We start from the raw sequence: 18,631 nt of genomic DNA, 5'->3' as shown, positions 1-18,631 counted from the left end.
AATCAAGATCTTTGATACTGAGGAGCAATTTTTTTTCCCATTGCAAAATATAATTCTGTTTTCTAAGTGGTCTTGAATCATTTTGAGTGTTATTTTTATTAGCTTGTTCATGACGTATTAAAATGGTCTTATAGGCTCATAAAGTTTTGGGAGTTCTTAGATTTATAGAGACAGAGATAATCATTTTTATTATATTATATTTTATAAATAAAGGTGTCCTTTAAAAAGAGAATTTTGGGAAAAGTAAATTTTGATAAAGCCTCTGTGATCCTTCCCCACCCTTGATGGGATTGGACTTTTTTTTTTCTTTTTTTACAGGTTTGTGAGTGGTAGTCGTGATGGGACAGCACGAATTTGGCAATTTAAACGAAGAGAATGGAAAAGCATTTTGTTAGATATGGCTACTCGTCCAGCAGGGTAAGAGATAAGCTTGATTTATTGATTATTAAAATGTTGCAGATTGCAATGACCTTCGCTTACAAAGTTGTATACCATGTTAAGATCATTATTTTTCTTCAATAATTAGAAGTACTATTGGAGGTGAACAGTGTTGATTTTTGTGAACTATCTCATTGCCCTGAATATTAAGACCTGCTGAATTAATTTTTTAGTTCAGTTTTATTAAGGGGATGAAAATGTTTGCAACCCAAGAATCTTATATTTCATGTCTGGTTTTTGTTTGTTTTTGAGACTTGATCTCATGTACTGGGTTGACTTGAACCTACTTTGTAGTCAGAGATGGCCTTGGATTTCTGATCCACCTCCCTTCATCTCTCTACCTTCTGTTGCTGTAATTCTAGACAGGTGGCACCTCCCATGGTTTTATTACAGTGTTGGGGATTTGCCCCAAACCTTCCTGAATGTTATTAAGCAAGTACCCTACCAACTAAGGCTCCTAAAAGGATGACTTTTTTTTTTTTTTACCTAGTGGCTTTCTTCAGCCAGGAAAAATTATAGTAGATGTTGTAACTGTTGTTTTGATTATTTCTCTCCATGTGTGTTTATGTTTAGTTGTCTCAGTGGATGAGAGAACCGTGCAGTTAGGATAGAATGGTAGCAGCAGTAAAGGTGGGACAGTGAGCAGCGTGGCATAGAGCAGCTGGACTGGAGGTAGTTAAAGCAGTCGTATTTCCCCCAGGGTCTCTCTTCCCAATGGCTATGGATGCCATGATCCTGGAAATCGTGGATTTCCTAATCCATGCAATAACTTCTGCCATTTTGTCAGTTCAACTGTTTTCAGAAATTATGATAGTTATTCATGTTAATAACTATAAAGTGTAAATAAAAACACATTTTATCTTTGTCTTGTATTTTAATAACGTCAGTGTAAACAATAAATTTGTCCTTTTCAGCCAAAGTCTACAAGGGATAGAAGACAAAATCACAAAAATGAAAGTAACTATGGTAGCTTGGGATCGACATGACAGCACAGTTATAACCGCAGTTAATAACATGACTCTGAAAGTTTGGAATTCTTACACTGGTCAACTGATTCATGTTCTAATGGTGAGAAACAGAACCCAAACTTAATATTACTGAGGCTGACGTTAGAATGTAGTCTAAATAAAGAAAATAAAGCCAATATGTTGTCTAAAACCTATTGCTTACTTGGGTAACTGGACTTGATAGGTAACTGGGAATAATTTTAAAAAATGCAAGCAGGATTGACTTGGAAATGCATTGTAAATTGCTTCATGTGTTTGTTGTATGAGAATGCATTAATTATCTTCTTGATTATTAGTAATAATACCTAAACCATGAACAGTGCTATTATATTGGTAAAGTTGAAAGTTTAGCCAGTTTAATAATGATTTCTAGAACCATTGTCATTATCCTGTATAATTTTAAGTATTTATGACTGCTTTGCTACTTCAAAATATTTCAGGGTCATGAAGATGAGGTGTTTGTTCTCGAGCCACACCCATTTGATCCTAGAGTTCTCTTTTCTGCTGGCCATGATGGAAACGTGATCGTGTGGGATCTAGCAAGAGGAGTCAAAGTTCGGTCTTATTTTAATATGGTAATTATATTTCTTGCTCAATAGCTGTTAAGAGATGTGGAGAATTTTTGATAGAGGTATTCTACATATCACAAGCGAAATCCATTTTAAAACTTAATGCCTTATTTTGACTTTAATTGTCTACAAATAAGGAATTATTTGTCATATTTATTAAGATACTAAACTTAAAATTAGTTGTTCATTTTATAATGCCTGAGTATTGTGATAACTGGCTTAGTTTTATTTTGTCTGTGAAACTTTGATGAGTAAGTCCTGTAAATGAAGTTATGGGGAAGAAAATGTGTTTGGAAAGCCAGTGTGGATAAATCATAAATAAATTTTCATGGGGCATTTTGTTTGGCTTTTTAAAAATTAATAAATTAATTTATTTTTTGGTACAACATAATTTGATTTGAGTATATTAATTTTAAAATTGAAGCCAAAGAATTAGTAGTTCTTAATTTTGGTCAGATTGAGAGTGTGCTAGATGTTTATTTTGGCTCCATGCCTTTTTCCTCCACACTGCATTCTTATGTAAGTGTGGCATATTTTTGTCGAACGTTTAAATCATCATTGGTTTGTTTATATAAATAGCTTGCTAATCAGCATCTACCCTCCTCTTTCACCAGTGTATGAAATAAAAAGGGTCCTTAAATACTGCACCGTACAGTCACGTAAGAAACTACTTCTTCTATACTTGAGGTTCCAGGCAACAACCAGGCAACAATGAGAGGAGACAAAGAAACATGTTTCTACTATTTTTACCTGTTTAGATTTTTTAAAAGCAGAAATCCTTTAAAAGGCATAAGATGATATAATTAGCAACATAACAAAAATCAAAATTACTTTATAAGATAAATTTCAGTCATTTTGAAGCTGGGAATATAGCTGATGATAGTCCTTTGTCAGCATGTGCTAGGCCTGTAGTTTTAAGAATTGTACAATTCCCATTTTTATGAAAAATGATTATTTTGGCTAGTTGTTAGTGATGAATGGATTTCCTTTGTGATTATGTAGAGTTTTTGTTTTAAAGTAAATTCATAAATGGGGTAAACTGTTTTTTCTCTTTTCTATCTTCATATTTCTGCTCCTTTTGTAAACATCTCTGTTGAATAAGCTAGTTGATCATTTCTCAGTTGGTCCTTAACTGAGCACATTAGTGGTTCCCTTCAGTAATTTACATTTCCAAAGAGTGTTTTTACACTGCTATAGAAATGAAGAGTAGTTTTCAATTAAATCAATTAATCAATTAAACACTGATTCTGAATTTTCCCTCATCAGGTAAGTTTGGAACATTAACATTCCACCATTTCAGCAGACCTAAAAATTGTGGCACTTTTAGAATAACTGATTTTTCTGGTCCTGCTATTGCAAATTAGTTATGTAACCAGAAATCTGATTGTAAATGTATCTTAATTACTATAAAATTTATTTTTGAAGCAGTGTGTGGTGGTCTATACTTGTGATCTTAGCACTTAGAAGATGAAATTAGGAGAATCAAGAGTTGAAGGTCATTTTTTAGCTACATAGTGAGTTCCAGGCTAGCCTCGGCTATTTGAGACCACATTTTTTAAGTAAAGAAGAAAAGCAAAGGAAATAATTTTGCTTGTTTAAGTCTTAGTTTAAGTTTCAGTTAAGGAGATTTTTTTTTCCCCTATTCTTTCTATGTACAATAAATAGTAAAACCTAAAGGGTGGTTTAAAATTTCCTGTAATTATTAGTATCTTCAAGCTGAGAAAAGCAAGCTAAAAAAATTATCCTTGAGCATATAGTAAAAACTTTTTGTCTTACTAAAAACAAGTGATTAACTTTATTTTTAATGGCTTCTAATTTTTAAATGATTTTTAATTGATTTCAGTATACTTACCAAACTTCAAATTTGTAGCTTTATGAAAACTTTTCATAAAGAAGGATAATTTTTATTTCTAGTTTCATGGAGAAAGTGCTCATCATAAAACTTGGCCTACCTTTGCTTTGATCACACATGAAGTATAAAATTTCATGTTTTATAAGACTATTACTAATGTGTTCTTAATGCTAAATATATTCAGGGCAGTAGCTGAGAAATTATCAGTATCATTGTGTAACAACTACCAGTTAAACTGAGCTAGTGATGTGTCTAGGAGTAATAATTTAACAGTGATACAATTCTGAGTTGCTCTTGTGTGATCTTTATTTCACAGTCTTTGTCAATTCTCTGACTGCCGTACTTTTGGTCTTTTCTGTTCACTTCATTGCCTGTCCTTTTTATTTAATGGGCAGATGGGAGAAAAAGCATCCAACATTGCTACTAAGAGATTAAAAATAGCTTTGAATGAGATAGAAGCTGATGGTCTTACTGTTCACTCATACCACTTTGAGTTGCGGCCTCAGTTTAGCTGTTTGGCTTTGTGTAACTAATCAGAGTTGTTAAATACAACAAAGCTTTGATGAGTCCTAATGCAATCTCTGATGTTGTGTTGTACTTCTCATCCTAAATCAAAGTTGGTATTTGTAAATATTTGTGAGCATTGTTTGTCATGTCTAGTCATCCTTTGTAGAACTTGAGAATGAATAATTCTCAGAGTACTCCAGTTTAGTCTTAGAAATGCTGAATGCTTATGTAGTATTTTAAAGAATTTTAAAAATTGAAGCTTATAAAATGAATGAGTAAATTCACTCATTATAAAATGAATAAGTAAATTGGACCAACAGCTAGAAAATAAGGAAAGAAAGCTATACCTTTAAAAGAATGAGTCTTTAAAATATATACAGGTACTTAAAAATAAATGTTAAGAGCTGGGCTGGCAATATATCTCCAATGCTGAAGTAAATGTTTACCTAACATGCACAAGGTACTGGGCTCAGTCTGTCACTACAACACCAACCCACCCATTAGTATTTTTAGAATATTTTTTCTGCATTAATCTCTGTTTTCTGAACACACACACACACACACACACACACACACACACACACGCACACACAATTTTGAAAGACAATAAAATTAAAAAGTAATTCAATGTTATAGCTAACTCAACATTTTCTATACTTTACCAATTTTAAAAATTAGAAGTCTGTTCTTAAAATCTTAAGAAGTAAATCCTGTATTAAAGGTTTTCATGTGAAAAGTTAAAATTTTAAATGTATATACTTGATGGTCATTATATTTTAATAAAACGTTAATAGCTATATATTAAGAGACTATTTTAATAAGTACCAATAGTCAGCATTCAAGTAAGCATTTTTCTCTATTAAACTAAGACTTTTTCAAAAGTTCTTGCTTTATTTTAGGACTATTTAAATTTGTAAACAAAACAACAGGTTTGGGATTGAGAATTCACATAGTTTCTTTTATGCTTAAATAATTTCTCATTGATTTCACTTCAAAGATATATCACTGAATTCTCAGCCTGTTAATGATATTTCAGAAAAAAATAATGGGGTAACTTGTCTTGTTTTTGTTGCTAGCTCTTCTTTTCAGAGGACCAGAATGATAAAAAAACAGTTGGCAGGCAGGCTCTGGGTTTGTTTCTGTTAATTATGAGATATACAAGAATATAATAAGTAATATGCTTTGTGAAGGGCTAAAACACATTCCTCTCAACTTCTCTACTCTGTTGTCTCATCCTATTTGTAGAAAACAACCTTTACTCCTCTCCTCCCCCTCACTGCTTTCCTGTTTATTCTCCCTCTTCCTTTTCTAGAGAAGAAAGAAACTAAAGAGAGTGTTGTAAAGAAGTCAACAGCACATTAAGACATTATTCCTAAAAAAATTACTGAGTTTCTAGACTTTGTACTTTATTCTTGACTAGTAAGTTTTGAAACTATGTTAGTACTTAATGTTTCAGCTTGAACTGCCCTTGCATAATCTAAGTAAGCAAGGAAAAATGCTATATATTTGAACAGCTTCTTAAAGCATATAGTGTATATTATATATACTCAAAACAATTATGTATAGCTTAAAACCCATGTTTTTGCTTGCCATTGACATGAATAAAACATAATTGTAACTTTTGTTAAGAGTTTTTTGAAACTACAGTGTCTAAATGCCAGTGAAATGCTTAAAGGCAGTTGTTTGTTGGAATAACTTGAAAATGTATGCTGCATACTCTATACTAAAATGTGTGTCATTTACAATCCTAGAAAGAATTAAGTAGATTTAAAGTTTACTAGAAGCTTAAATGGGCCTAAAAAAAAAAGAATACGAGTTGGTTTTGTTCCTCCCCCTTTTCCATTAAACTGCCATACAGTATAATTAGAATTAAATTTACAAATGGATTTTAATTTTAAAGATTAAAAGTTCTTCACTTTTACATTTCTTAGTGCTAGTATACATACATTAAATGCATATATATTAAGTAATAAGTCAACAGTGCTCAGAGTGGCATTTGCATGCCCTTTACTAGATTTTTCTTGTCTTTGCTCCCTTGCTTTATCTCATTGCACTTCACATCTCTTAGTCATCGCTGGTTTTTACTCTGTATTTTTCTATTTTTGTCAGGTTATTCAAAGCTGTAGTTTGTTGCTTCTTATCTGGTTTTTATTTTAATTAAAAAATACAATATGACTAATTAGCAAATGCTTTTTTTTTTTTTTTTTTTTTTTACTAAATTTGATAATTTGCTTTGCCTTTGTTGTTTCATGGGTAGATTTCAATTAAGAGATTTTGTTTAATAAAGTTTTCTTTATTTTTATAATTGTTCTCTTAACCATTCTTTACTTAAAGAGTCATTTAAAAATGTTCCAGTGTCCACTAATCCAGAACAATGTATTTCTCCTTGCAACATTCCAAATGAGTAGAGGCTGCCAATAAACCACTCAGGATTTTTGCAAATGCCTATTTCTGATATTAGCATGTTCTCAGTGTGTGACCTTTGTTTTAGGTAATTGTAGTTGTGTGTATCTAGGAAAGAAGAAAGCTGAAAATAGCTGTAGCTTATCATGTTATCCACTTGGAAATTGGGAATTCAGATTTGTTCCCCCGCCCCCTTTCATTCTCCATTCCTCTCGCTGTCTAGTAAGGTAGTATCACATCTACAGTGTCTGTGTAAAACATTCTGAATGCTTGTAGTTTCTGTTCCATTGTCTGAGTATAGAATTACCTTCACTTTTCTCAGTATATATAATTATTATTTTCAAGTTTCTCAGGCTCTTTAGATTCTCTCTTTCATCTTTGTATTGGTACAAAAATATCATATATTAGTTTTTGTTGACATGAAAATTAGTTTTCAGTTTGTCATACTGTTGAGCATAGTGCTCTTTTGTCTGCTAACCATTATCTCTGGATTTGAAATTCATAAGAAGTATGTACATTTATATGTGATGTTAAGGTGAAAATGAAGGCATTTTTATTAGCAACTATTTAATAATGTATATTATGACTATATATCAGTGTCCCCAGAATGGTAAAGACATGGCTGTTTTAGCATGTTAACAGTTAACTTGAAGAACTAAAATATGCTTGAAATGATAAATATTGATGCCAAATAAAAGCAAGACAAATTAAAACAAACAGTTGCTGTATCTGAAGATACAGTGGTCAGTTCAGGTGGGATGATCCAAATTTTGCTTATGAGAATGAATTGCAACATAAAGTTAGTAAGAAAGAATCATATTAATAAGAGGAACAATATAAGAAATAAGTATTGGACTTGAGAGATGGCTTAGTGGTTAAGAGCATTGGCTGCTCGTCCAGAGGTCCTGAGTTCCATTCCCAGCACCCACATGGTCGCTCACAACCATCTGTAGTGGGATCTGATGCCCTCTTCTGATATAAAGTTGATAGCGCACTCGTTTACATAAATAAATCTTTTAAAAAATAAGTGTTGATAAATAATGTAGGAAGTTTGTAATAGACATAAATAGTAGGTAGTGAGCTGAAACCACAGTGAAGAGATTAATAATAGCCTCAAGTGATCTTGTAATTGAAATAGTGAAACATTCTAATGGTTTTCATAAATACAGCCCCAAACCAATGTAACAATAGTTTTGTTGTAAGGAGTCATATTTCAAGTATGAAATTAAGTAGATTTAGGGAGGACTAGTTTAGTTATTTAAAGATGAAAAATTAATGAAAAAGTTATGTGTAACACTTGTCTTTTCTCTGACTGATAGATGGCTGGGGAGTGACATGGAGGAAAGATTTAGTACATGCATTCAGATAGTTAAGCCTGAGGTACTCTGACCATAGTGGCGTTATTAACAGAAGTTCAAGGTAGAGAGAACAGATTTTCTAAAAGTTTGTTTCATGTTTATTTCCTGTGGATCTCCTATTGTCCAGCCAGCATTTGGAGATGCTGTGACTAGAGGTTCTGGGAGTTCATAAGGGAATTGTTTCTTGGTAGAGATAGTGAGTGGTATAGAGAGTTTAGAACTAACCTTTCTAAGATGCTCCTATTCAGAAGAATGGACAGGATAAAACATTAAGGTGTCTTAGCCCCCGTTTTGTTTTCAGAGCATTGAGAGGAGAATTCCATTATACTTGGAGCTGACTTTTTTATTTTCAGATTTTTATTTTGATGAATTTCTAAAGCTGAGTCTCCAAAATCATTCTTTTATAATAAATTGTTTCTATTTTATATGATAGTTGATTCTCTAGTTTATCCCATAGTGGGTATTGCAGTTTTGGCTTTGTTACCAATTTCTTTTCAATAGCTTTTTTTGTTTGTTTGTTTTTGTTTTTTGAGGCAGGGTTTCTCTGGGTAGCTTTGCGCCTTTCCTGGAACTCGCTTTGGAGACCAGGCTGGCCTCGAACTCACAGAGATCCACCTGCCTCTGCCTCCCAAGTGCTGGGATTAAAGGCGTGCGCCACCACTGCCCGCTATTCTTACTTTATATGTAGTTACCTTACCATACATTAAAGAAATTCTAGTATTAAAACCACTGACAACCTTTTAAGGTGTTTTGAAAGTTACTAGATGAATAGAATATGGATAATGTCTGTTAATACATTATCTTTGTTTAAGCTACTGGAATGATTATGTTCAGTATATTGGATGAATTTTTTAAAACTAGTTTTTATTATTACATTTGTGTGGATAGGTGTGTAGGTGAAGGTCAGAGGACAACTTTGTGGAGTTGGTTCTTAATCTTCTACCATGTTGACCTCAGGGATTGAACTCAGGTCATCAGGCTGGATGTCAAGCCCCTTTACCCACTGACTCATCACTGGCCCGTGTACTATTCATTCTTTGTTATTTTTCCCAGTATTGCCTAATTCCTAGGGTTCTTTATACACAAAAGAGGTTTTTCTAAATATAAACTCTCTGCTATTTAATATTTAGGATATAAGTCTGTCCTAAAGAAGTTATTGGAATGTTTTCTAGCTCAAGGGCAAGTAGTCCCTTCCAATTAGTTGTACATTTAAAGAATGGGAGAAAAAAAATTAAATGTGAAAACTAAGTGGCCCTGGTCATCGAATTGGCATACTTCTTTAATAGGGTAGTTTTGCATAAGCTACTTCATCTTTGTGTTTGTTTTGAGGTCTTCTAGAAGTACATGTTTCTCATTCCGGTTGGTCAGTCTTCCCATTGACGTATTAGACCTTATACGTCCTTCTGATATAATTCATGTTCAGGTTTATCTAAGTCTTTGAATAACCTTCCTGGAACATCATGATTGTAGGACTAGAGTAGGATTCTCAGCAGCTGTCTCAGTGCTCTATGTAGTTTGTCAACAGAGCTAGAGATGATTATCTCCCCATGGCTAGCAGAGTTCTTCTGGGTCTTCACTTCTCTTGACAGGGCTTTAACATTCATTTTCTAAAAATACTTCTAGGACTTAGTCATATAAAATTTTCTAGTAATACTGAATATGTCTCTTATTAGCTATTTTTTACTGTTTAATATGTATGAGTTTTGTTTTATGGTCTTAATATTTGCATATTAGAGGAATAGTTCACCTGGAAGAAGTCTTGCTTGGCTTTAAATTTTGTCATTGCTTTGTTTTGTGTAACTATTTTATTCCAACATAAAATAAATAGCATGAATTTTTTTATATTTATATTGTGCATATGCATTATTTTTTATTTATTCAATATTTTTGTTAGGTAGAACATAGACCTCATATTCTTTATATACATATATTTCTTTTACAAATAGTTTTTTGTTTTCATTAATTTTTTTTTAAGATTCATTGCTTCCTAGCAATACATACACATTCAAACTTTCACTTATAAATCCCTTAACTTGTTTATAAGATAAAATCCTTTTCAGAGAGAATTGTTTTTTTTTTTTTCTTGTTGACTTTGTCAGTCGTAATACACAACATAAAAATGACGTGAGTAGGAAAGTCTCTTTGTTAATTTTCTATTACTGTGATAAATGCCCATGACCTAGACAGTGTAAAGGAAAAGCAGTTAATGATGACTTAGAGTTTCAGAGGGTGAGTTTTTGGCCATCCTGACAGGGAGCTTGGCAGCAGGCAGGAGGAATGGTGCTGGACCGAAGCTGAGAGCTTACATATGATTCACAAATGTGAGGCAGAGAGAGGGTGAGAGGAGAGAGGACACGGAGACAGAGAAAGAAAATATCTGGGAGTGGCATTGACTTTTGATACTTCAAGCCCACGCCCAGTGACATACCTCCTCCATCAAGGCCACACATCTTTATCCTTCCCAGTTATACTAACTGGGAATTGCATATTGAAACATGAGCCTATGGGAATCATTTTCATTCATATCACCACATTCCATTCCCTGTTCTCCATAGACTTGTCACCATATCACAAAACAAAATTCAGTTAGTCCAACTTAGAAGTTCACTTTCAAGACTGTTTAAAAATCCAGTATCTTTTGAGACTCAGGACAACAATCTAATTTAACTCCCTGTAAAATAAAAAAGCAAATAATTATATACTCTAGCATGAAACGGCACAAAATACACATTTTAATATTAATATTGATACTTATTAATATCAATAAGTATCATGTCTATATCTATCTAGAAATATATATTTTTTAACCTTCAGAGATCAATATACAATACCATTCCAAAAGGAGGAATCTGGGCATAGTGAGGAAATACTGAACCACAGTAAGACTTAAATCCAGAAGGGCAAATTTTGAAGTTCAGAGCGCCAAAAGAGCTTAGATGGTTCTGTTCTTTGAGTTCTGTTAACTACAACACAGTTCTCCCTCTTGAACTAGTACTACTCCCTACACTTCCTATTGGTAGCTTCCTTTAGTGATAACCCATTCCTCTGTCATTTCCAGCATCCTTGGGTCTCTAACACAATCCATGTATTCTTTCACAGTTTCTCACATTAGACTCTTCAGGCCTTCCTGTAGGAACACTCTTGCCAAATGCCTGGCCCCAGTGGCTTTTCAGATACTGTGTTATGTAGGACACAGAGATCTTGTATGATTGTAGTTTTAGAGCCTTATAAGTTCCAATTCAGCCAAAATATTCTTCTTGGCATCTACTGACTGTAAATATGAGCTCATTGATAGGATAGCATGCATGTAAACTTGAGTAACCCCCACTCCACCCCCTGCCACCAAATTAAATGCAGTGCAAGATGACTAAGACATCCAGAGAGGATGCCATGCTCATGAAGGTTTCCTTTGTTGTTGCTAACTAAGTATAACTATGCTCACATCTCTTCCTCTGTACTGTTGTAGCTTAAAACTAGAAACTTAGACGTGTTACATAAAAGTGTAGCTCCAGAATTATTTATAAAATCTTTGCCTTTTTCCTTTTGGAACTTTTTGAGTGAACTGAGGACCAAAACATCTTACTCATGGCTTAGACATTCAGAGAGTTTTTATTCTTGTTGTTCATGTGGTTAGTTACTTGTAAACTTGTAGAGCCTGTAAGAGTACTGAACATTTAAAATGTGAATCGTGATGTTTCTACTTAGTATTTCAGTTCTGGCATATGCTGTATGGCTAATGTCCTAGACTACTATGGAGGAAGTAGTTCTTTCCGCTCTTGTTTTTGAAGTTGTTCCAAAGTGGTACCTTCCTCTGCTATCTTACTTTCAAGTTTCTTTATGCCCAAGAAACTATTCTATGTCATTAATGATTCATTTCTTTTATGTGATAAGTTCTTTATATATTAGCATTAGGAAAGCTTACTTGTTTTCTTTAATAATTTTATGGAGAGCTGCTTTCTTTTCTGTTGTCAGCATCTGGGATATCAATAATAAGTATCGTATCTATATCTATCTAGAAATATATATTTTTTAAACTTCAGAGATCAAAAGGCAAAGTTAGTTGTCTTTTTGAGACCATCTTATGTGCCGAATTTTAGAGTGGTGTTTTCTCTTTCGACTGAAGTACTTATTTTTCTTGAGATATCAGTGGCTCTTCTGCATTTAAATCTGCCTTTCTGCCAAATTTTTAATACTCAAAGTTACCACTTCTTTCTATCCAAGCACTTCCTAGTATATAAGCAGTCAAGTTCAGTTTGTTCTAGATCAGTGGATACCGGAACAGAAAGGAGGTATTTCTTACCTGATAATGTGTGTGTTCCGATTCTGCTAATCCAGAAATCCAATCACAGTTGTTGAAAGTCACCCTTAGTTATTTGTTTGGGAGTCAACTCCCTATTTTAGATGTTTCTGAAATTCAGTCCCTAGATGTGCTTTAGATAGGGTAGAATTTTTACCTCTTTCAGAGCACTGCTAAAGAAGTTTTCAACTGGAACATAGTCTGAAGAAGCACTGAGAGCAAAAATCAGAGTGGTGATTGGCCACCTCTGTTTGATTGACAGGTTGCAGGGAGAAATCCATTCGTTCTGGATTAATGGAACTGGAAAACAGAAAACAATTATCAGGTAAAAAAACCCTTTTCTTTAACCTTTAAAATTCACCATTAAAAGATGAGTCAGACCACCAGGGAATTTTTTTTTTTTTTTTTTAAACAAAAACGAATGAAATTTAGTGTCTTGTAAGCAGTGATCTCTGGCTAGTACTTCTGAGTGTTACAAAAGAAATTGCTACCGTTGCTCCATGTTCTTAGCCTTTACAGAAAAGGCAGGAATGAATGGAAATAGATGGAATGAATGGTTCATTTATGTTTTAATCTGGGTTAAAATGTGAAGTAGAATTCACTGGGTTGGGGGGCAATTCTGTGTATTTTTATTTTCTGAATTGTGTCTGGTTTGTGTCTAGGAATCTTTCAGTGCTGTTAATCTGGAAGTTTTCATGAATTTTCACAAATTTTACTGTACTCTGTTATACTTAATCTTCCTTTATCAGGATGTATGTATACTTTTAAACCTTTCCATTATAAAAATCTAGTAACGGTAGTACCAGCTCTTTATTACTTTAATGACGGTTTTCTGATTTTTGATTAAATGTTTCAGATCGAAGGCCAAGGACATGGTGCAGTGTTTGACTGTAAGTGCTCCCCTGACGGTCAGCACTTTGCATGCACAGACTCTCATGGACATCTTTTAATTTTTGGTTTTGGGTCCAGTAGCAAGTATGACAAGGTAGAGTATGATAAGTGTGCACTGTTTTCCTGTCATGGGTGTTTAGGGGTTATGTTTTTTCCTTAGTTGTGGGTGAGAATGCACATTTTTATAAGTAGAAAGCTTGGAGCTGGAGAGATGCTCAATCATTAAGAGCACTTACTGTCTTTCAGAGAGTTGAGTTTGGTTCCCAGAACTCACCGCAGGCAGCTCAAAACCATGTATATGTAGCTCCTGTGCCAGGGGATTGGATGCCTCTATCCCCTGTGGACACCTACACTCAATTGCATGTACCCATATGCAAATATACACATACACACACATATGCATGCACCCCTACACATAATTAAAAATGATCTTTAAAATCAGCTCAAAGAATCATATCTTAAATAGTATAGAGACTTGCTGTTAGAAAGCAGTGTAAAGACATATCTCTATAAAATTATACTTTTCTATAATTAAATAGTAATTATAATTAGTTCCGAAGGAACAACTTTTATATATCTTGTTAGAACAATCTAGATTTGAATTCTTAAGTTGGGATAAATTAACTTTCAGTAGAAGATGGTGCTAATAAAAGGGCTTTTCAAATTATGTGAAGTGATTATATAGGTAATATATATTTATGTAAGGTATAATTCTTTAGCTTTCATGTGATTCTCAGACTGTGTGATCCACTAATGTTTTGTTGCTAAATATTCTTTAGGAGTAGTGGTTAAAATAATTAAATGTTTTTTTTATAGAATAATGAATGAATAATTTACAATTTAGTTTAAGACATTGCAAATTAACCAATGAAAATTTGAAGTTGTTTATCTATTAGGGCTGAGTTCATAATATTTGTACATTATTGAAAATACTCCAGAAACAGTGCTTTCTTTTTTGTTATGTTAGTATTTTAAATCGTGAGGCTTGGAGTGTAGCTCAGTAGTATAGCATGTTTGGGACTCTGTGTTCAATTTCTCCCCAAAATATCACATGTCTAAAGATTTAAAATAGAGCACAGTATCTGTGATAGTAAAGTATCATTAGATATTTTATGCCTAGATGTAACTTTACTTACTATTTAAATTAAAAATCTTATTTTTAATGATAGTTTCTTTTTTAATGTATCTGACATGCCACACTTGTTTGCAGAGAAAACAGCATATTATCTTACACTGTACAATGATGAATATAGAAATATGCTTAAAATGGTTTAAGAATAGAAAATTCTTTTGTTCCTTTAATCCTTCCTTTTAATTCTGGAGATTAAACATGCCATGGCTGCTGAAATTAAATCCCACTCCCATTTTGTTCTTTTAAGTAGATGTGAAATACCATAATCTATAGTGTATAGTGTTAGGCTTTTATTAGAAATTTTATGAGTTTTTCTCACAATTTTATTTCTCCAATATTTTGGACTTTTCTTTTACAGATAGCAGACCAGATGTTTTTCCATAGTGATTACCGGCCCCTGATCCGTGATGCCAACAGTTTTGTATTGGATGAACAGACTCAGCAGGCCCCTCACCTCATGCCTCCCCCCTTTCTGGTCGACGTTGACGGAAATCCTCATCCTTCAAGATACCAGAGATTAGTTCCTGGTCGTGAGAATTGCAGGGAGGAGCAGCTCATCCCTCAAATGGGAGTCACTTCTTCAGGTAGGCATCCGTTTTCATAGGTGTCTTAATTTCCTGCAGATTCTAAAACTTTTTACATGCTTGTTTTGAACAAATGAAAAGTTCTTCCGATAAATATATAAACATTTCAAGGTAATTAAAACATTGGAGATTTTGGTTCATAGCAGTTACCAACCTCAAGGGATTACTAGGATCATCATAAATAAAATCATTTATTCATTTAACAAACATTTATTGGAAACCTTCTATCCTGACCTACTAAGCCTTGAATGTTCAATAAGAAATTTAAATATGATCCATGCTCTCAAAAACTTAGTCACAAAGTTTAATAAACAGTTATAAACAACATAGTTGTAATTGTGATTTATATTAGTAAAATTAATAACAGTGAGAAAATCTAAAACTGGAATGACTTTTCATGTTGGAGTATATATTTAAAGAGATGATCACTTTTTTTTTTTTTTTTTTTTAATTTGAGGCAAGGTCTTACTCTGTAGGGCCATCTGGCCTGACCATCATTATGTTTGTCCAAGTTGGTCTTGAATTGACAGAAATCCTTCTGCCTCTTCCTCTTGAGTGCTGGGATTAAAGACATGTTTACAAGTGATCAGCTTTTAAATTTAAAGGTTTGTGAGAATATAGGGCTGTTTCTGAAAAGTCATGGAATGTTGAAGTGAAATGAGCTCGAGAGTTGAGTGGTAGTTAAAATGTAGACAAGGTGTGTAGACTCTTTCCCTATTTGACAAGTGTAGCATTGACTGAGTTATTAAGTGAAGATAGTAAACGACCTCTAAAGATTAAACCAGTTTTGTCATTAGGAATGATAGTTTAGACTAAAAAAAATGTTTGCGAATATACATATAGGTTTTATACTATATTGTAATGGACAGAGCTTCTGAATAAATTGTGTGCTGAATGAAGTATGGGTTTAGGTCCTATAAATAGAACCAAAGATTTGAAATGGGATACAGCAAGCTATAAGATTGGGTGTAAAATTGGAATAAAGTTGACATATTAGATAGAAAATGCTGATTCTTAAATTAGACAATCCCCCCCCCACACACACAATGGATGGTGAAAAAAAAAGTATTAGGAGAATTGCCTCCATTGCCACTTTTATAGTGGGCTTGTATATCTAATATGTAAGTTCAAACTAATGTTTCTTCGCATACTCACAGAAGCTAAGAATAGCGCTTGGTTGATAACTAGTCATGTTCATATTTTAGAAGTTTCAGAACTAGAGAAGTATCACTCCTGGGATTGAAATTAATGAGGATGCATGAGATGTCTTGGAGTATAACTGGCAAGGATTAGTCTCAAAATAATTTCCTTATCAAAGGTTTTAGGCACAAGAAATTAAAGAAGGTTTATTCTTTAAATATCAATGTTATTATAATTATTACTTTTCTTCCAATGTTACATTTTGCATCTTATAGAAAGCTTTCATAGATAATTAATTATTGCATTCTAAGAATTTAGGAAACAGAAATTTTACAGTGTGTCGTATAGAGACATTTACCGTATGCCTGATTCTGTTGCTGCTTTTAGATGTAGTGCTAGGTATCTTTATCTTTGCTGAAAATACCTACAGTAGCAACGGAAGCAGGAAGTAGTTATGTTAGGGTTTCCAGTCTCTGGGTGACACCGATGACAGTGTGGTGAGGAAAGTGGAGTGGCTCCGTCAGTGGAGAGGGAGAGTTCTTCATTGGCAGCAGAATGCAAGCCAAGAAAGGGAGGCTAATCTCAGGTGGGTGTGACCTTTACCCTCTGTCGCTCACTACTTCCTCCAGCAAGGCCCGCAATTTCAGGAGAGCACCACAAACTGGAGAGAGAGCTTTCGGAGCATGTCTGAGAGAAGCACTCCAGGTCCAAAGCATAACAGAATTATACAATGGCGGGATCTTGAAACCAGGATTGGTGGCAGTTATTAACAATGATTCATAAGAGAACCTTCAGTACTAGTTCCAACTTCTTAGTATTTACTTTCAATTTTTTTCTAGTTCTCAAAATTGTCATTATTTTAGCATTCTGAAATACAAAATAGAACAAAATCAAATGTTTTAAGAAAAATATTAGCATCATTACTATTTGTAAATTTAGGATTTTGAAAATTTATTTGCTAAATACTGGAAAGATAAGTAAAATTAGATGCAGCCTATTGTAATAATAAAATTGATTTAAGTGTAGTTTTGTTATATTGATACCTAAATGTATTTCTTTAATTTTAAACTTAAGGGGGCTATACCAAATTATTAATCAACACTGAAATATGATCTAGTAGCAAATTAGGAAATTGAATCTAGATAATTTGACTTTAGCTCTATCTTTCTCTGCTTTTTAGCTTTATGACCTAGTCATTTTATTTTTCATATTTAATTAGAGTATTCTCATGTAAAATAAATCAAGTAATATGTGTTATTTTCTTTTTCTAGACTTCTTATTGCTACTTCATTTCAGATTATTCTTTGGGTAGTCTCTTTACAATTTATGTCTACCCTAAAATTCTGACCTTTACTCATATACACATGTACACCTAATGTTAATTATTCCACTTGTTATTTTTAATGGAAGTAGTTTCATCTTACATTATTAAATGTTCTTGATTTTTTTTTTTTCATTCTGTCTTCAAGATTTAACTTTTCAAAAAAGGTTGATTTTATTTTTAATTGTGTCTATGTAGGGGAGTGGGCTGGTGTGTGTGGTTGCCTGTGTCCAATCTTCAAGGAGTTGGAGTTAATGAAGGTAGTTGTAAGCTGCCTCATGCGGATGCTGGGAATTGAACTGGGAATCCTCTGCAAGAGGATCTTGCACTAGTTGCTAACTGCTGGGCTATATCTTTCCAGCCCCAAGATTGAACATTTTTATGTGCTTCAGTTTATGCTAGATTTGAGAATTAACTTATTCCATATTTGCCTATGTACTAAGATAGAAGATTGATAAAGACCTGAAAGAGGGGAACAACTTATTCTTTCAAGGGAATTTTGGAAAAATTTCACAGTGAAAACAAAGTATCATATATATCTTTATATGATGAAATTTCAAAGAACAAAGAGAAGTCAAGTGTTTATATGACTAGCATGAATAGAAGGTGTTAATAAGTAGGTTGGGCTAAATACACGAAATTCCTGTATATATCCAAGCACTGATCTGATGGGTTATAAGCTTCCGTTCAAATGCTGCCTTCTCCAAGAGGGTTGCTCTAACTTCTGGCTTACCATAGCTGCTTTTCAGTTCCTTTTTCTCTTTCTTCTCACCTTATTTTTTATATCTTTCATATTCTGCATTTATCTGCAGGCTTATTGTTGAATTGCCCCAATCAGGGTGGGTAGTTTGCTCTAGGACAAAGTTCTTGATGTCTAATTTGTCTCTGGATCTCTAGTAACAGGCATATTCTCAGGCACATAGTAGACAACCAAGAGTTTGCTGAATTATGAGGCAGCTGTCATAGATTCAGGTGTAAATAGGAAATTCTCCTTTGGCTTCTTCCTAGATGTATGATTTTGAGTGTTTGCTTTTTCAGTTGTATAATGGAACTAATAGTTTGGTTCCCATTAGGATTTTGAATGCTTGAATAATGATAAACATAAACAATATGCAGTTATCCTTCTCAAAAT

At 33.4% G+C, this 18,631-nt stretch overlaps 1 protein-coding gene across 1 annotated transcript in view; it reads left to right on the top strand.

Annotated features, from left to right (window-relative positions):
• Window positions 1–18,631, top strand: part of LOC118587053 (pleckstrin homology domain interacting protein) — a 118,839-nt gene that overhangs the window by 50,387 nt on the left and 49,821 nt on the right. Inside the window, exons 13-17 of the mRNA XM_036192660.1 lie at window positions 319–417; window positions 1,353–1,506; window positions 1,886–2,020; window positions 13,288–13,416; window positions 14,813–15,038. Coding sequence (XP_036048553.1) covers window positions 319–417; window positions 1,353–1,506; window positions 1,886–2,020; window positions 13,288–13,416; window positions 14,813–15,038 — 743 coding nt within the window. The remainder of the gene's footprint in view (window positions 1–318; window positions 418–1,352; window positions 1,507–1,885; window positions 2,021–13,287; window positions 13,417–14,812; window positions 15,039–18,631) is intronic.

This window comes from Onychomys torridus, chromosome 7, assembly GCF_903995425.1.
Source record: "Onychomys torridus chromosome 7, mOncTor1.1, whole genome shotgun sequence".
Taxonomy (NCBI): domain Eukaryota; kingdom Metazoa; phylum Chordata; class Mammalia; order Rodentia; family Cricetidae; genus Onychomys; species Onychomys torridus.
Note: the sequence above shows the minus strand (reverse complement) of the source record. Positions and strands in the feature narration are given on the sequence as shown.